General features: G+C 35.9%; 1 protein-coding gene across 1 annotated transcript in view; it reads left to right on the top strand.

The window, feature by feature from the left end:
- The first annotated feature begins 3875 nt into the window (after positions 1–3875).
- The window catches only part of SAMSN1 (SAM domain, SH3 domain and nuclear localization signals 1), a 200970-nt gene continuing 183761 nt past the window's right edge, over positions 3876–21084 (top strand). The window contains 4 exon segments of the mRNA XM_049785584.1: positions 3876–3897; positions 11783–11905; positions 12552–12740; positions 13229–13333. Coding sequence (XP_049641541.1) covers positions 3876–3897; positions 11783–11905; positions 12552–12740; positions 13229–13333 — 439 coding nt within the window.

Genomic DNA, 21084 nt, shown 5'->3' on the forward strand with positions numbered 1-21084 from the left:
GAGCTTCTTTACTTTCCTTGCAAGCTTGGACATAGGTAGATTATTGCCTTGTTCTCAGGTTAATCTTTTCCATTTTTTATTTCTTCAGGCTGCAATTTACAGGTTGAGTTTGTTGTACATGGAAAACTATAAATGGCCTCTCAAGTACATAGTGATGGATTCAAGTGAGTCAAATCCGGATTTCAAAAAGCTAGATTGAAACTTAAGTAGCAAACCCACAATTTCTTTTGCTTTCCATGCACACAATAACTTGACTCTGTGCTTAGATACAAAACATTGTGTTTTGGGTATTTATGTGACAACAGAGTGGATAAAGTCGAGTGCCTTGCACGCGATTTATGTGTGTTCAATCACCACCACTTCATATGGTCCTCTGTGCATCACCTCTTGGTGATCCTAAGCTCAGAGCTATGAGGAAGCCCTGAGCATTACTGGGTGTGCCCAAAAGCCAAAAATCAAAAACAGAAACAAAACAACAAAAGGCTCTTTTAGTTTTTGTTTAACTAACTCACATTTTGATCAGTAATGATAGTTTCTCTTATATTATCTATTACAGAAGCTTCTAGAAGTTTTATTTCTCTTTCTGTTTAGTCTACTTTATATTGCAGTACTATGTTTTCCAGTTTTCTTAATTACTGACTGATACCCATTAAACTATGAAGCACATTTTCTTTAAGGAACATTTTCACAGCAAAATAAAAACCACATTGTAAGTGATGCCATTTTACCACTAAGCCTCGAGTCTTTCCATGAGTTTGTTATTTCTTTAAGAGGCATATCTATTAACTCCCCAAAAGAGATAAAAAAAAGATAAAGAAAAAAAGAAAGTGGGGCTGGAGAGATAGCATGGAGGTGGGGCATTTGCCTTGCATGCAGGAGAACAGTGGTTAGAATCTCTGCATCCCATATGGTTCCCAAGCTTGCCAGAAGTGATTTCTGAGCATAGAAACAGGAGTAACCCTGAATACTTCCAGATGTGACACAAAAACCAAAACCAAACAAACAAAAAAAGAAAACAAAAAAGAAAAAAGAAAAAAGAAAGTAAAGAAAGGAAGGGAAGAAGGAAAAAAGTAGAAAGAAAAAAGCCACGAGAAATATATTGGAACTGTGTAGGCTATTAACTGGGAAAAATTTAGACCTAAATATGTATTTGTGAGCAGGCACAAAGTCCATTTCTTTGCAGAATGTCTCAGATTGACCCCAGACAACCTCTCTGTGGTGGCCTGCCTTAAGGACTAATATTAGTCATGTAATGGCTTTGCTATCACAGTATCTCTCAGGATCTGAGATCATGGCATTAATTTAAAATATTTGGAAACCATCAAAAAAACAGACTTGAGGATATATTGACTAAATCCTATTCTAAGAGGTCAGAATTTTTCCATTGAAAATTCAAATTTAGATTTTTACAATTTAAACATTTTTTAAAACAACTCTTCAATCAAGTCTCAAACAACAAAAAGAGAGTAAGAGAGAGAGAGAGACAGACATAAAGAGATAAAAAATAGATAGAAGATAGTATGAAAATCATACTGCTCTTAAATTTTATTATAATTATGGCTCAAAGAGAAAAATTAAGAATCTATTGTAATTGGCTTTATATTTATTACTGATGGAGTCCTTGTGCTACAAGAAGACTTAGTAAAGTGTGCATAAGTGGGAGAAAGTTTGAGTTTAATAAGAGGATGTCAGATTGATCAGGAATATTATTTATATTTTTCATATGAACATTATGTAAGACTACCTTGCTCAAATTCAGTAGGAGCTTGTTAAAAATGCCCCACAGGCCTGCTGGGTTAACCTCCTTTGGAAGTTGTACTCAGAGACCTATTCACAAGCTATTTTAAATTTTTCTCATGTATTAAAGTTTGAAGTAGTAGACTTTAAATAGTATATTAAAATATTTAGAGTATTGTGCGTTATTCTGGATGCTAAAATAAAAGTAATACAACATAGTCACTTCAACAATTCCCAGTGGTGAAAAATTACCAAAGGAAATGAATGCATTTATATACTCCTACAGTCTTTCCTTTTCAAACTGTGAAACCTAAATTCTGAACTTTTTTAGATAGTTTACTCTGAGCTTCTTTAACTGAAAATGAATTTTCTTATCAATTGAATTAATCTAAATAATCTAATTTATTAAAAACATTTTAAAAGTGTTTGAACTGTTGCAGAAAGTTGTCACATACATAAGTAAATCTGGGTTACTGAAGATTTTTTCAAATGTCTTTAGAACCAGGTTTCTGATTTCTTTACCTCTAATATTTCCCTGATATTTCTTCGATGATATCTGGTCTTTGATGTTCTTCCTTTGCTCTTACCAAATCTTCTCTGGTGATGTGGATTTGTTGCTAAGTTTATAGTTAAGAGAAATGGGCTTTTGCCATGTGTCTGTTACTAAATAAACTACATGACTTAGAGAAAATTCTTTGACTTCCTTTTAAATTTCAGAAAGATAAAAAAAAAGGAGAGAGAATGAGAGAAAGAAAAAGAAAGGATTTTTGAGTTTGGTATTTGTTCCATTCTTCTGTGACTCACTCACTGACTTCTCTGTGCTACAAAATGGAAAGTGAGGTATTCCTTTGGCAGTGAGAGAGGAATGAGGAGCAGCAGTCTTGGATGAGGTGCTTATAAATTTTGTGCAGGGATCTAAATAGGTTAAGTCTGGTGAGGATTCAGAGCCCAGGTCTTAGCCTAGCTCTATATTTTAGTCAGTGTATGAGATATAAGTACAGGCTTCCCTGTGGTTTATTTTTCTCATTTTGGAGCTGAAGAGATTAGTGACAACAGCTCTCATTGTGTCACTGTTGACATTATCAAAGATGATGAGCAGATGTCTTTAAGGTATGTATTGGTAAGTTCATAATTATTTTTTTATTCATAGTGAAGGTGAGGTTTTATTCAGTGCCTCCCATGAACCTATTACCTTTGTAAAGTTTTTGCTATTTATCAAGCACATCCAATGCTTAGGATATTTCAAAATTAATCTCAATATTTCACCTGTCCCCCCCTCTCCTTTTGAACAATGATTTACCATTATTTAATAGTATGCTACAATTTTAGGAGTATAGAATCATAAAATCACACACACACAAAATACGTTTGTTTGTATATAACTGTATAAACAAAAGTTTGTGTGGGTTTGTATGTGTATAATTGTGTATAAATAATTTTGTATATATAACACAACCAACATCAAAGTACTTGTGCCACCCAACCCCTCTATTAAATTTCTTTTTTTTGAGGGGTGGGGAATGAAGGTCTTGGTTTATACCCAACAGTGCTTCAGGTTTACTTTTAGCTCTCTACTCAGAAGTTAGTTCTGGTGGAGCTCAGAGGACCACAAGTGGTGCTGAGAATTGAACTAAGTCTGTTGCATACAGGACAAGTACATTACCTCCTGTACTATCTCTCTGGCCCTCTCTATTCTTTTATTTTCTTCCTTAGCTTTTCCTTCTGGTAAGCATGGCAGTTATTACCAAGACTAGGATTTTATTTGGTTATGCCTATTTAAATGCTTTAGTTATTTGTTGCATTAAATATTAATTATAAAGTCCTAGATGGTTATGGATGGATGGATGGGAGAGGCTTTTTTCACCCTGACCTGACACCTGCAGCCCCCTTTCAGCATGGTGGGTCTGTAGGTATCAAGGTGACATCGAAAAAATTACCTACAGCAATCAGATAAATTTCAGGAGCTTTATCAAGGCCCTAACCACCATGTGCATATCTCAGATGGCTTCTAACCTAAGCAGCCTCTTTGCACCCAAAATGTCTCTCATATCTCCATGCTGCATCTAACTTGCTGACCCTCTGTCTCTCTCTATCACCAGGCAACCCCTTAAATTATCAACCACAGACTCCTCCCAGATATGGGAGTGTCTCCCGCTACAGGTGAGATAGGCAGGAAGTTGGGGGAAGGGTAACAGTTATTTACATCTAAAAACTTTTTATTGTTGTAAAAGATAACATATAAAATTAAAATGAGTTGCAAATATTCCTACTAGTATGAGATATATTCATTTGGTAATGGATGTTATTTCAAAAAAACATCCAATAGTTGGACTTATCAACTAAATGTTGATGCACTTATTTATTATATAATACAGTACTTGATACTTTGCATTTGTTTTTAAAAATCTAGGTTTGGAACAATAGTATTGTGGGTAGGTTGCTTGCCTTGCATGTGGCTGACCGAAGTTAAAACACTGTTGTCCCGGCTTCTTCTGAGGAAACTGAGGGCCTGAAGGGAGCCCTGTCCTGTGCTTCTCTGTCTTTCCTGAATTCTTGAAGCTCTCCTCAGAGCCCTGGGAAGCGAACCCCCAAAAAACTGCAGTCTGAAGCTACCCAGTGAGCAAATGAGTGAGTAAGAAATGGCTAGCTATGGGGGTTGCCAGGTGGAGTGCTGATTGCTCTACCTGCCGAGTCTCCATCCTGCTGTGCTTCTTCTGAGGAAACTGAGAACCTGAAGGGAGCCCTGTCCTGTGCTTCTCTGTCTTTTCTGAATTCTTGAAGCTCTTCTCAGAGCCCTGGAAAGTGAACCCCCAACAACTGTCACCTAGAGGCTCCACTTCGCTTCCTGGCCATCACTCTTTCTAACCAATAAACCCCATCACATCATGCAGGAGAAACCATACTACTAGTGTGACAATGGGGAAAACTCGCAGGCAAACACCATGCACAGAGAATGAAGACAGTAGCTTGGATGACCTAAAAAATTCAACCATCTGATTAACCTCTTGGATAAGGAACTTAAAATAGAAATATGGAAGATGTTTGTAGAACTCAAAGAAAGCATATATCAATTCGAACAGAACACAAAGACATAAATCCAAAAACTCTAAACTGAAATAGTAGATCTGAAAAACATGGTAGCTCAACTGAAAACCTCAGTGGATGGCCTTGACAGCTGTTACCACAGCAGCTGAGGGGAGAGTTGGAGTACTGGAAGATGAGATGCAGAAAAACTCAACACAGCAGAAGAAATTGGAAAAGAATCTTAGGACAAATGATCAGGCAATGGAAAATTACTCAAGGAATGTGAACAGAAAAAATAGAAGTCTTTGATAAACTCAACAGAAACAACATAAGAATCATCGGAGTCCCAGAGGCCCAGGTAGGAGATCTCTAGGAAGAATCAACTGTCAAAGACATCATCAAAGAGATACTCCCAGAGTTAAAGACTACATGCAATCAAATCCTGCATGCCCGAAGAATACCTGCTAAAACAGACCCAAAGAAAAACACCCCAAGACACATCCTCATTACAATGACAAATCCCACAGATAGAGATAGAATACTGAAAGAAGCAAGGTCAAAAAGGGAAATTACATTCAAAGGAGCATCCCTAAGATTTACAGCAGACATGTCACAAGAAACTCTCAAGGCCAGAAGACAGTGGTGGGATATTGTGACAAGACTGAATGAAATTAATGCCTCACCAAGAATACTGCACCCAGCCCGACTCACGTTCAGGTTTGAAGGAAGGATACATAACTTCATAGATAAACAACAGCTCAGAAACTTCACAGATAAAAAACCAGCCTTAAAGAAAAAAACTGAAAGATCTACTTTAAGACAAGAGAGACCAACAAACACAGAAAAATTATCTACAAAGATGACATTAAATCCTATGACAATCATCTCCCTCAATGTCAATGGACTAAATTCACCAATTAAAAGACACAGAGTGGCAAAATGGGTCAAAAAGATGAATCCAACCTTCTGCTGCCTAAAAGAAACACACCTGAATAGTAAGAACAAACATAGACTCAAAATCAAAGGCTGGAGGAAAATTATCCAATCAAACAACACACTTAAAAAAGCTGGGGTGGCCATATTAATATCAGATGACACCAACTCTATACTCAGAAAAGTTTGAAGGGACAAAGATGGACACTATGTACTAATCAAGGGATATGTGCAACAGGAAGAAATCAGACTATTAAACATATATGCACCCAATGAGATTCCAGAATCTAATACAATTACTGAAAAATCTGAAAGAAGACATCAATAATAACAAAATAATTGTGGGAGACCTCAACATGGCCCTATCAACACTTGATAGGTCAACCAGACTGAAACCCAACAAAAACATACTAACCCTGAAAAGAGTAATGGAAGAAAGAGGACTAGTGTATATATATATATACATATATACATATACATATATCTATACATATATATACATATACATATATATCCTATATATATATACATATATATATATATATATATATATATATATATATATATATATATATATATATATATATATATATATATATATAGGACACTCCACCCCAAAAAACCTGGATACACATTCTTCTCCAATGTACATGGATCATTCTCCAGGACAAACCACATGCTGGCACATAAAACATACCTTCATAAAATCAAGAGGATAGAAATCTTGCAGGCTACCTTTGCTGACCACAAGGCTCTGAAATTATATGTGTACTACAAAACCACACAGAAGAAAAACTTTAACAACTTGAAATTAAACAGCCTGCTACTGAACAACCAGTGGGTCTGAGATGAAATCAAAGAGGAAATTAAAACTTTCCTAAAAACAAATGATAATGAAGACACAACTTGCCAGAATCTATGGGACACAGCAAAAGCAGTCCTGAGAGGAAAATTTATAGCTTTGCAAGCACACATCAGGAAGAAAGAAGGGGCATACCTGAGTAACTTAATGATGCAGCTCATAAAATTAGAAAATGACCAATGAAAGGAACCAAAAATAGGGAGACAAAAGGAAATAAAACTGAAAGCAGAAATCAATGAAGTGGAAAACCAAAAAAAAAATATGAAAGATCAATGAAAGCAGAATTTGGTTCTTTGAAAAAATAAACAAGATTGATAGACCACTGGCAAAACTCACAAAGAAAGACAGAGAGAGAAACCTGATAACCTGTATTAGAAATGAGAACGGGGAGATCACGACAGATACTGCAGAGATCCAAAAGGTAATCAGAGACTACTTTGAGAAACTTTATGCTACTAAACATGAGAACCTAGAAGAAATGGATAAATTCTTGTACACTTATAACCTTCCACAATTAAATGAGGAGGATATAGCATATCTAAATACCCCCATCACTACTGAGGATATTGCAACTGTAATCAAACATCTGCCTAAAAAGAAAAGCCCAGGCCCAGATGGATTTACTAATGAATTATTTCAAATATTTCACGAGGAGCTACTACCAATCCTAGCCATGAAATTGAAAAAAGAGAACACTCCCAAACAGCTTTTATGAAGCCAAAATCACCTTGATACCAAAACCAGACAGAGATGCTGCCAAAAAAGAAAATTACAGACCAATATCCCTGATGAATGCAGATGCAAAGATCTTCAACAAAATCCTGGCAAATAGGAACCAATGCATCATCAAGAAGATCATACACTACGACCAAGTAGTTTTCATCCCAGAAAAGCAAGGATGCTTTAACATTTGTAAATCTATTAATATCATACACAACATAAACAAGAAAAATAAAAATCACATGATCAAATCAATAGATGCAGAGAAAGCATTTGATAAGGTTCAACACCCATTCTTGATCAAACCTCTCAGCGTGATGGGAATGGAAAGAACCTTTCTCAATATAATTAAGGCCATCTAACACAAGCCAGTGGCAAATATTATCTTCAATGGAGAAAAACTAAAAGCCTTTCCTCTAAATTCTTGTACAAGACAAGGCTGTCCATTCTCACCACTCCTCTTCAACATAGTACTGGAATTGCTTGCTATAGTGATTAGGCAAGAAAAAGATATCAAGGGAACTCAGATAGGAAAGGAAGAAGTCAAACTCTCACTGTTTGCAGATGACATGATACTCTTCTTAGAAAACCCTAAAGACTCCACCAAAAAGCGTCTAGAAACAATAGACTCATATAGCAAGGTGGCAGCTACAAAATTAACACACAAAAATCAATGGCCTTTTTATACACCAATAATAATAGGAAAGAGATAGACGTCAAGAAGACAATCCCATTCACGTTAGTGCCACACAAACTCAAATATCTTGGAGTCAAGTTGACCAAAGGCGTGAAGGACCTAAACAAAGAAAACTCTAAAGCCCTGTTCCAAGAAATAAGAGAGGACACATGGAAATGGAAACATATACCATGCTCATGGATTGGCAGGATTAACATAATTAAAATGGCAATACTCCCCAAAGCATTGTACAGATTTAATGTGATCCATCTAAAGATACCCATGACATTCTTCAAAGAATTGGATCAAACACTTATGAAGTTCATCTGGAACAATAAACACCCTCGAATAGCTAAAGCACTCCTAGGGAAAAGAAGTATGGGAGGCATTACTTTCCCCAACTTTAAACTGTACTACAAAGCAATAGTTATCAAAACAGCATGTATTGGACTAAAGACAGACCCTCAGATCAGTGGAATAGGCTTGATTTCTCAGACAATGTTTTCCAGACATACAATCACCTAATTTTTGACAAGGGAGCAAGAAATCCTAAGTGGAATAGGGAAAACCTCTTCAACAATTGGTGCTGGCAGAACTGGTTAGCCACTTGCAGAAATGCGAACATAGACCCCCAGTTAATATCATGTATGAAGGTAAAATCCAAATGGATTAAAGATCTTGATATCAGACCTGATACCATAAGGTATATAGAACAACATGTCGGCAAAACACTCCATGACATTGAGACTAAAGGCATCTTCAAGGAGGAAACTGCACTTTTCAAACAAGTGGAAGCTGAGATCAACAGATGGGAATACATTAAACTGAGAAGCTTCTGCACCTCAAAAGAAATAGTGCCCAGGATACAAGAGCCATCCACCATGTGGGAGAAACTATTCACCCAATACCCATCAGATAAAGGGCTAATATCCAAAATATACAGAGCACTGACAGAACTTTACAAGAATAAAACATCTAATCCCATCAAAAAATGGGGAGAAGAAATGAACAGACACTTTGATAAGAAAGAAATACAAATGGCCAAAAGGCACATGAAAAAATGCTTCTCATCACTGATCATCAGGGAGATGCAAATCAAAACAATGAGATACCATCTCACACCACAGAGACTGGCACATATCACAAAGAATGAAAACTATCGGTGCTGGCGGGGATATGGAGAGAAAGGAACTCTTATACACTGATGGTGGGAATGCCATCTAGTTCAACCTTTATGGAAAGCAATATGGAGATTCCTCCAAAAACTGGAAATCGAGCTCCCATACGATCCAGCTATACCACTGCTAGGAATATACCCTAAAAACACAAAAATACAGTACAAAAACCCCTTCCTTACACCTATATTCATTGCAGCACTATTTACCATAGCAAGAGTCTAGAAACAACCAAGATGCCCTTCAACAGATGAATGACTAATAAAACTGTGGTTCATATACACAATGGAATATTATGCAGCTGTCAAGAGAGATGAAGTCATGAAGTTTTCCTATACATGGATGTACATGGAATCTATTATGCTGAGTGAAATAAGTCAGAAAGAGAGAGAGAGAGAGAGAGAGAGAGAGAGAAACACAGAATGGTCTCACTCATCTATGGGTTTTCAGAAAAATGAAAGACATTCTTGCAATAATAACTTTCAGACACAAAAGAGAAAATAGCTTGAAGCTACAGCCCACCTCAGGAAGCTCACCACAAAGAGTGATGAGTTTAGTTAGAGAAATAACTACATTTTGAACTGTCCTAATAATGAGAATGTATGAGGGAAATGGAAAGCCTGTCTAGAGTACAGGTGGGGGTCGGGTAGGGAGGAGGGAGTTTTGGGACATTGGTGATGGGGTTGTTGCACTGGTGATGGGTGGTGTTCTTTACATGACTGAAACCCAAACACAATCATGTATGTAATCAAGGTGTTTAAATAAAATAAAAAAAAAAGAAAAAGAAAAGTCATCTTTGCAACAATCCTCAGAGACAATGAGGGGAGGGCTGGAACTTCCAGCTAACTTCATGAAGCTCCCCACAAAGAGAGGTGAGTGCAGTTATAGAAATAACTACACTGACAACTACCATAATCATGTGAATGAATGAGGGAACTGGAAAGCCTGTCTAGAGTATAGGTGGGGGTGGGGTGGGATGGAGGGAGATTTGGAACATTCATTGTGGGAATGTTGCACTGGTGAAGGGGGTGTTCTTTACATGACTGAAACCTAATCACAATCATATTTGTAATCAAGATATTTAAATAAATAAAAAATATACTAAAAAAATTTCTAAAATTTGCTTTCTCATTTTATGTCTACTATAACAAAATTTATAACTCAATAAATACTTAACCTTGCATGACAAACAAAAAAAAACACCACTGGTATCTCATATGGTAATTTTAGCATACCCAGAATGATTTCTGAGTACAGATACAGGAATAATAATTGAGCACAGCCAAATATGATTCATCCCCTCCAAAAAAACAGCAAATCTATACAATATTTAAGCTTGAACTTTTATGAAAATATTTTATTCCTTTAAAATGTTAGCTATATATTTCCTCCTATCAATCTCTGTTCACTTTCCTCAGTCTCTCTCTTTGTCTCTCCTCCTCTCTCTGAATCTCTCACTCACTCTCTGTCACACTGGCTCTCTCTCTTTCACACACACACACACACACACACACACACACACACACGAAAGAAAGAAAAACATTTTAACTCTCAGAAATTAACTCCTTTTATAATGTCCAAGCTTCTTATTTCACTTTCACACTTTCAGAATTTCCTTGTATGCTCAGGAATTTTCTTTGTTCGACAAGGTAAATCTGTATAATAGGCAATTTCATTAGCAAATAGTAATGGAAGTAATTACCCACCTAAGATAAATTATTTCGTACTTGGAAGTTGTTATGACCTGCATTCTCTGCTGAACTGCAAACAGCTTATTTTGTAGTATAGACAAACATATAATCTGCCTGGAAGTGTTCAAGGTTATAGGATAGATATGTGTACTCTTCACAGTGGGGAGGCCTGGTAAGCATTGGTTAATGCCTGTGGGAGTGTCAGGACAGACTCTGTGACAGAAGTAGCAATTGAGGTGGTTGTTAAACTATCAAGTGTCAATCAGGAAACAAAGAGAAGGGCACTGGAGAAGAGCAGAGACCTGAATGATGGCAATACATCACATTTCATCAACATTTCTCCTTGATGGCATGAACCTTATGGGTGAAAACAGGCAAGGCATGGTGCACCAGAGATAAGGAAACAAGATGTGACAAAATAAAGCAAAAACCACTTGTGAGCAATTTGTTGCAGATGGTGTTACAAACTCACTCATCTCCCTTGTGTCTGTATGTCTTACTCATTTGGTGGTGCTCCAGGGCTGGCTTTGAGCTGAGCTCGAGGACTTTTTTGGATGGTTGTTTTTACTACTTTTTATAAGCCAGAAGTCCCAAAGGAAGCAAAGTCCACCCCCTCTTGGGAGGAGAGTAGATTTGATGTGTTTGTACTCTAACAACCCCTTCTTCCCAGTATAGTATCTCTGAGACATGAGTTTTATAGCATTTTCCTGAGTCTTCTACAGGGAGTAAACTTCAGTCACATCATTACAGAAGGGAAAGGGAGGGAAAGGGCACCAGATCAACTAGTTCATAATTGGTCTTTGAAAGCTGGCTCCCTTCAAAGGTAGTCAGTAAAACTAGATAATGGAATAGTTAACAGTGGGGAATAAATAGTAAGCTATAAAACTGAACCATCAGCCAGCTAACTCCAGGCTCTATATGAGATGGATATTATATTTTCTTTGACCCTTCACTTGTGCCCTAGCAGAGGGCAAAAAAGCAGCAATTCTCACCAACGCAGCAAATGGCCAGAAAGTCAGAAAAGTCCTGAGGACAGATAGTTACTGGAATATAGCCCTTGAGAAGTCAAGTGACAGAATCCAGAACAGTAAGTCCAAGCAAGAGAACAAAGGCTGCAAGATTCCAGGAATAACTTAACCCATATGTTGTACTCTAGGACAAGAATAATCAGGGTTGGGAAAAGAATATAAGAGGGAGTAGAGAGTGAAGTTAGAGTACCAATAAATCTTACTCTGGAACAGAACTGTGAAGTGACAGGCAAGTGGCATCACATATGGGTGAAAAAAAGGGAGATCTGGACACTGAGGAGGAATCCAGAGCCACTTTCTTAGACTGTACAATGAAATGTTACTTCATAAGTACCTGAGGATCTTTATCTAAATCTTTTATAAGTGACTTAAGGGTCCAAATACTTCCAAATCAATCCATTTTCATGGTGACAACCCTACTGTCCTATCTCTGTCTCAGTTCCCCACTTCCTCACTGGTATTCATTGTTTCTTATTTGTTCCAAATAAACTGTCACTACTTGAATCCTATTATCAAGGTCTGCTTCCAGTGACAATAAGATAAGAAGCATGACTGGCTTTTAGTGAAAATATTTTTAAGAGATTATACAGAGGGTATAGGAACATATGAAGCAGGAGTGGGAAACAGGAGAGACAGCCAGAGTGGTGAAGTAACACACAGAGAAGGAAAAGTATAAGACTAAATGAAGACAATGGGGTATTGCAGGGCAGAGGCAGAGACTTGAAAGTACTTGGGAGATGCAAGCCAAAATAGAGGAAGACAGTAGAACTGAGCGCTTAGAGAAGATTGAGAGGAACTGGTGGATGGAAGAGCAGAAGGCACATAAGGACTTATTCATCCCAGGAAATAAGGAACATTCAGCTACAGAGAGACAGCATTACAATAAGTCTATTGGTTCGGAAAACTTTGAATCATTAATAACCTTCAGCAAATCACTGAACATAGACTGATGTTCAGAATTCTGATTAGAGCAGATTGAAAAATGAATGAGGAAGTTAACTGATTATAAACTACTAAGAACTTGACTAGGGGAAGAAGAGAGTGATGGTTAGTAAAATGATGCTGAAAGGTTGAGGTGGTATTTTTAAAGCAGGGTGATGGATCGAGCTAAAGTATAAACTACAGTGTCAAGTAAAAGTGAAATGATGAAAATACTTCACTTAGTAGCAGTGAAGAAATGACAAAAGAAAAAAGAAATAAACAGATTAAAGAGTTTATGCTCACATTGTCAAGTTATTGAGAAATTGTGCATATGCCAGTCACATCAGGATATAGAAGTCAGGAAGCTGATCTAAAAGGAATGTGATATTCAAAATTTCATCTAACTCAAGGCATCTCTGAAAACTCATATTAGTAAAAAATAAAAAACGTGCTTATTGCAGGTGCAACCCTGGCTCTTCTGCAATGTGCTATAGAGACAGAAGGTGATAAATATAACCAAGAATTTGGAATGAGGATAGAAAGGAGCCAATTTGGGAAATGGGACAGTAAAGTTTATTGTGTTAATGACTTCTGAAGCACTGGAGACAAGAATGCAAAAGCAAATGAGTTCATTTTCAAAAATGCATTCTTTGGCTTTGTTTTCAATCCACCCTTGCTAACATCCTTTAAATTGTGTGGGTTTCTATTGTGAAAATATCAAGACTGCAGCCTGCATGCAGATCTCTCTAAAAGTAAACAAGTCAACACACATTCTGTTTTATTGAGGCAGCTTATTACTTCTTTACAGCAATATACCCACTTCTGTAAATTCTACCCCAAAATTGTATACTGCTCATTCTAACATTCATTCCTCCCCACAAAGAGCAAAGACAACCCCTCTATGCAAATGGAGCTTTCCATATTCTTTATAAACATACTGCTTCCTGACATCTAACTGTTTTGTACAAACTTAGCAGGTTTTTTTTTTATATTTTCTTTTTGATGTCTAATGGTTTAAAACTGAAATAGAGCTTTCTGTGAACCTGAGAGCTCAGACTATGAACATGCATATATCAAGAAAATGGTTTTCTTAGAGCAGCAGCTTCACTTAGAACTGAGCATTTCCTCATTATTTTATGACTATACAGCATAGTAAGTTGAAATTTGGACTAAATTGCTTTAAAAATGGAAGTGGTAGGAGTTGACATCTTTTTTTTGTTTGTTTGTTTCTGGGTCACACCCAGCAGTGCTCAGGGGTTACTCCTGGCTCTACACTCAGAAATTGTTCCTAAGAGGCTTGGGGGAACATATGGGATGCCAGGATTTGAACCACCATTCTTCTGCATGCAAGGCAAATGCCTTATCTCCATGCTATCTCTCTGCCGGGAATTGACATCTTTAATCTGCTTTAGGCAAGGCAAGATCTCATCAAACACATCTCCATAGTCTAGTAATTTCTCATTTTAATTATATATCTAGTAGCAAAGCTAGCCTTGTATTATATTTTTAATTATTTGTAAATTAAACCAATATAAATTATAGAAAGCATTCTTTTGGCATTCAAAGAAGGTTCCCCATTTACAGCATTTTCTAGTTTAGCCATAGGTTCCTAATAAATATGAGTAAAGTACAGTATTGTATGGTTCCCTTAAAATTGAGGTTTCTAAGAAGATTTTGATACTTTTCTGTGTGTTCAAACAAGCGTCATGGTTCGGTGGCTGATTTCTTTCTCTTAATGTTTATTTGGCTCAAGTCTGGACTTCACAAAATTAGTTGAATCTTTATGACCCAAGTGAAATAGAAGATGAAACAATTAGCCACTTAATTTAAACTACGGTAACAATCAATGCAAGTAATTCTAACATTGGGAATGCTTACAGACTGAATTATTGATGGAGATAAATCTATAAAGTAGAATATTGGTGACGAGTCAGTGTCAAGATGGACCATTTTGGATATGAAGTCGACTATTCAGTTTCTAACAAAGTATTTGTAACCCCTCCGGCTGATTTATGTTGGTGTTGTCAAATGGTTAACCTGGCAATTTCATCTCCAATTGCAGTACCCTAATGCCATTTCTTTTTATGACATCCCATTTTGCTTCTATAACATTTTTTCATCTTAATTAGAGCCCATACTTAGTGAAACAACTGCTTATCATTTGCTTGTAGATATTTTCTTTAAGTTACCTAAAATCCCTCTCATTTACTTTAAAAGCTGCTGTGGAAATCATTAGCTTTCTATAACTCTTTTCTAATTGTATTAGAAATAGGAGGCTCTAAGGATTCCTAGGGTGAATCTCATCCCAATGTTTATTTTAGCAGTAAGGAAACAGAAGCATGAGAGAAATATAGTGATCAGTTAAAAGTCAAAATGCTTGTTACTGCTTGTGGTGGGCCAGAGACAAAATGTCTGTGATTCTTTCTACTACTGTGTCCAAATCCGTTTCCAAGTGACATTATAGCATCTTCCATTAAAAGGAAGGATCTACTTCTCTAGACTTGGAAATTGAGGTTTGTGTTGTAAATTTCTTTGGGTGATAGAATGCAGAAATAATAAGGATGCCTTCTGCAATAATAGATATCTAATGCATTTATTTATTTTTTAATATAATTTTTATTTTAATCATAGTGGCTTACATATTGTTCACAGTAATATTCCAGGTACATGTTAACATTGTATCAGGGGAATTCCCATAACCGAGTTGTCCTCCCTCCACCTCCGTTCCTATCCTGCCTCCCCTATCCTCCACCCTCATTTTTAAAACTTAAAACTGTTAGAGTTAAAATGCTCTTTTTAAAAACTCTGAGTATTGTAGAAAATCAGAGAGACTTTTTTTTTCTTCTACTCTGGCTTCCAAAAGCTTGGCAAGTTTTTAAATACTTTTTTTCTTTGCTGATATATAATTTTGTTGAAATATTTTTACTTACGGGACTTTCTAAATGTTCCTTTTCAATTTATGAGTTTTGAGGAAAACACCTTCCTCAAAGGTGGATTGAAGTGGAATTTTTGACTCTGATATTGGACATTACTTTGTGGCATAGTCTTAATCCACTTAACAGCTTTTAGCACATTTATTTATTTTTGGCAGGAGGCTGATGCTATTAGCTATGACCATCCCAGCAGGAAAATTGCAGCTAGCAACTCTTGGAAGGATTGAAAAAACTCTTTAACCATGAAGAGATCAACTTGCTGTTTTTAATTATTTAGTTCTTTGTTACCTGAAATCATATATATATATATATGTATATAATTTCCTATGGATATATATCATATATATAAGCATAAAACGTCATGTCTGTGACTTGAATAGTATTCTGTTCTATGAAAATCTCTACTTTTGGATGTTTGACTTGTATTTGAGAGGCAGTGTGAGGTAATGAAATAATGAAATGAGCATTGAACCCTTTTGGTTGGAAATCCAAATTCAAATATTGGCTAATACATTTAAAACATTCTCTTTATTTTTGTGTTTGGGAAAAAACCCCAGCAGTGCTCAGATCTTCCTCTTGGCTGTATGCGTAGGAATCATTTCTGGTATGCTTGGATGATCTATGTAGTACTATGGATAAAATTTGGTAATCTTCATGCAAGACAAGCGCCTTAATCCCTGAACTATTTCTGTAGTTTAAATCTAATTTCTTTATAAAGAATTTTGTTATCTGTATATTCCATTTTACTTTGCTTTCTGGACACTGCATTTTGATTGCTTTTTAAACATCCTCTGTTGGATGTTTTATATCCAAAGTCTATATCAATGTGTATTATCAAGTATTTTTTTCTGTCCTATAGTATAAATATTTTGACTGACATCCAAGTTTCAGATCTTCAAACAATTTGTGGGTGTTTTGTTATTTATGCCAAATAATATATTCAATATTTATTAACTTTTATATCCAGCAGAAGCTTATGAATCCCATATTCTCATTTATGTTGCTATATATTCTTCCTATCCTGTGTTTCAGACCAGGTTTTGTTCCAACATACCTTTGTAATGGAAAACTCTCTTTCTTTGTATTTGCATCCATCTTGGATTTCTTTGCTTATATCTTGACTAGATTGCACCTTTTTCTCAATCTGCCCATTGTTATTCCTCTTACTTTTGTCTCAGGGAAAAGAAACCCTTACTAATCTGTGTCCTTCCAGTCCTACTCCTTGAAGTTTCAGTGCCTTTAGGTCAATTTTTCCTACATGGTAGCAGATATCCAGATACACTAACTGATACTGATACCATTTCTTGACTATTGTAATAACTTACCCATTTCTTGGAACATCAGTGATAGTACAGTGGTCAGGTGTTTGACTTGCATGAGACCGAGCCAGGTTTAATCTCCAGTCTTCCCCCATGACCTCATGAGACTGCTAGGAGTGAATCCTCAGCACAGTATCAGAAGTAAGCCTTGAGTGTTTCTGGATGTGCCCCCCCCCAATCAAAAATGAAACCCATGAAGGCCTTACCAATTTTTTTAAATTTAGAGATCTTTATTTTCTGGCAAGGAAAAAAATCATGAAGACAAAGGTAAAAGGGGATGGACTTCTGGTTATGATGGGATAGTGACATGGCTGAATTTTCATTTTTAAAGCAAGCCAGATACAGACTAGCTCCTAATATCATTATAAAGTGAGTTAACACACATGACTTGCATAGAGGAATGCACCCACAACCTAAGAGTTCTTTCCAAAGACTACATATGATTGTATGGCTGTTAATGCAGTTTTCCTCATCTCACAATTCAAGTTAAGCTGGGGCCAGAGAGGTGGCGCTAGAGGTAAGATGTCTACCTTGCAAGTGCTAGCCAAGGAAGGACCGCTTCCCATAAGGTCCTCCCAAGCCAGGGGCAATTTCTGAGCGCTTAGCCAGGAGTAACCCCTGAATATCAAATGGGTGTGGCCCCCCAAAACAAAAACAAGAAAAACAATTTAAGCTGATTTGGGGGAGGTAAAAACTAAAATGTTTGATGCAGTTTATCTTTGGAGAGAGAGAACATCTAGTTACCATACATGTGGGTGAGTAAGAGGAAAATGGGGAGAAGTATGAATCTCAAAAATATGTAGGTATAGATAAGACAGGGAGTGAGTTGTAAAGAAATGTGAAATGGTGAAAAGAGAATATTTGCTGTATGAGAATTTATATAAATGAACACTTAAGAACAAAACAAAAGCCTGAGATTGTGGTATTTTCCTGGTAAAAGATAGATTTTTGTTAGAGATCATGTTTAGTGAGGCAAAATGGTTTCAGTTACTTCATGATTAAATTAGTGGTCTCATAATATTGATATGGATATTCATAACTAAGCATACATATGTTTCTAATATATGAATATTTTTCAAAAATGCATATATTTTGTTGTATTATTGGTAGAGGGTAGTAAGGAATTTAGAGAATTTGTAAATATGTTAATTTGTTTTTAGATCTAGTTTCAAATGCTATGTTTTAAATGTATAATAATATTTGTGGAGGATAAACCTTGCTGTTTTAAGCAACCATCCTTCCAAAGGGAGTCTTCCTGTGTTTTATTTATGAACATTAATTACCCTCCCATTCTGTGTGAACTGGACTAGAAAATCACAAATGTAAAAGTCTTTAAGTTTCTCTAATCTAAGCACTGCATATTTTGCAAATGAGGAAACAAAAATTTCAAATGTTTTTCTCAAGGACATACTTGTCAGGACCAAGATGAAACTTAAAGTTCCCTTGAGATTTTTAATCCAATGCTCTTAAAAATATGTGTTGAAGGACTTAGGATAGCCAAGGTAATATTAAAGACAGAGTAAAGCTGGAGTATTTCCACAAACATAGAGCATTAATTGCTAAAGCTAGGTGTGTCTGTAAGTGCTGCAAAGATGTGTAACTTTGGCAGGCAACATAATTAAAATCTGTGTGAGCAGTAGGCCAGGAAGTATAACCCTCTGGGGTAATGTTTTAGACCACTGACAAGCACAAGAGTGAAAACTTGCATTCATCAAGAAGACTGTGACCTGTGGAAATCATATATGCAAACACCACAATTTAAGGCTTGCCTACCTTCTATGAGCACTGCAGCGGTGTGTGCAAACACTGCAATTTCATGTAATTCTCACTGAGCACCAGAGCCAATCACAACCAGACACTGTCAGGGTACTAATATCATGAGCAATGAAGAAAACAGGATGTGTAAGAATATTTTTTACCTTGGCAATAATGCGATTCTACCAAAGAATAGATTCCTCAGTATGAAATCTTGAGGAACAATGTGTTTAAAATTTTTTTAGATAATGTAGTTTACAATACCATTAATGTTCTGATCTATTGCATAAATCGTTTTAGCATCATTGCCTCCACTGATGTGTGCATTTTCTTCCACCATTGTCCCAGTATCATCCCCCTCCACCTGACCCACTTCAATCTTCCTCTTTGCTTACTTCAGAAGATTCTTACTAAAGTATTTCTCTTTTCTGTGGCCTTTGGCATTTGTTATTTCTCTAATATTCTTTTTTATATTCTGCATATGAGAAAGATTATTCTTTGTTCCTCTTCTAAATTCACTCAGAGTCAACCATGCTGCAAGTTGCATAAAATATCTCTCATATTCAAGTAGTACTGTATTCTCTTATATATATGTATATACATACAAACACACACATCTACATATTTATATATAAGTATATATGTACCATAGTTTCTTTATTAAATCATCTGTTCTTGAACATAAATTGTTTCCAAATTTTGTCTATTGTGAATAGTACATGTATTAACATAGTAAAAATGTTTTTTCTAATTAGAGTTTTTGGGTTTTTATGGTAGATGCCAAGAAATAGAATTGATAGCTCATATAGAAGTTCAATTCTTAGTTTTCTAAAAAGTGCCTATATTGCCTTCAAAAAGGACAGGACTAGTTGAAATTCTTACTTAGCAGTGAATTAGAGAGATTTTTTTCTTCCACATCACTGCCAATATTGATTGTTTTTATACTTTGATCTGTGTGCCAGATCTGGTGTGGGGTATGTCATTGTTTTTTTTATTTGCATTTTTCTAATGATAAGTGATGCAAAGCATATTTCTTGTATCTTTGAGCTATCTGTATGTCATCTTTAAAAAATTTACTGTTGATATTTGCCTCCATTTTTGTTAGATTGATTGTATTTTTCTTGTAAAGTTATACTAGTGTTTTATGCATCTTTGGATGTTAATTATCTCTGTTGAATAGTGTATAAATATTCTCTTCCAGTCTGTGGGCTTTCATGTTTCTTTTCAGTAAATAAACTTCTTAGTTTGATATTATCCCAATTTCATTGTTTCCCCTAGCTTCTATCATGACAGTGAATACCTAAAGAGGCCTCAAGATTAAATGTCATAAAATGTTCTACATTTATTTTCTTCAATATAGTTTTGGATTTAGTTTTAATTTAAGATATTTAATTCATTTTATTTGATTTTTGTTCATAGGTATTAGAAAAGGGCCTTAAGTTAATTTTTTGTATGTTACTGCCCAATTTTCCCCAAAGCATTTGTTGATGAGGAGTTCTTCACTTGTTTCAAATTTTTTCTTATTTCAAAATTAATTATCCATGAGGGTCTATTAATGGATTCTCAATTTTATTCCACTTGTCTGAGTGTCTAACCTTATTCCAGTACCATATTGTTTTGATGACTACAACTTTAGAGTAGAGTTTGAAATTGTGAAAAGTGAAATCCACATCCCCCTTTTTTTGAGATTGCTTTGGCTATTCAGGGGTTTTTACTACTCCATGTAAATTGCAAATGCTTTTGGCTTCTGTCTTTAAAAAAACGTTATAATTTTGTTTGTTTGGCTTTGGACCACATCCAGTGTGCTTGGGGCTTACTCCTGGCTCTCTGGTTACTAATCACTCTTGACAGCTGAGGGACTGGTCCAACTCAGCCACATGCAAGGCAAGTGCCCTACCCACTGTACTATTGCTCCAACTCCCTATCACAAATATTTTTATAGGTACTCAATTCAATCTGCATAATGCTTTAGACTAGCTGATGTTTTGATAGTAATAATATTTCCAATCATGCAAAGAAGGTGTATTTACAATTCCTCTGAAATTTTTTCTTTTTTTTTTGTAGACTAATAAATGCTGACATTTAATTTTAGACTATTTCATGCTGAAACTTTTTGCATGTAAAGAAGACTGGTGGAATAGTACCTACAGGATCAGCCCTCTGGACTAGGAGTATTTTAGTATATTGATTTAACTAATGATATAGAAAAATAGACAATCACAGAAATATCAGAGTATTACTAGCATGAACAGATAGAAACACATGGAAATCATTCTAGATAATTTGATACATAACTGAAAAACTCAACAA

Source organism: Suncus etruscus, chromosome 13 (assembly GCF_024139225.1).
Source record: "Suncus etruscus isolate mSunEtr1 chromosome 13, mSunEtr1.pri.cur, whole genome shotgun sequence".
NCBI classification, from domain to species: Eukaryota; Metazoa; Chordata; class Mammalia; order Eulipotyphla; family Soricidae; genus Suncus; species Suncus etruscus.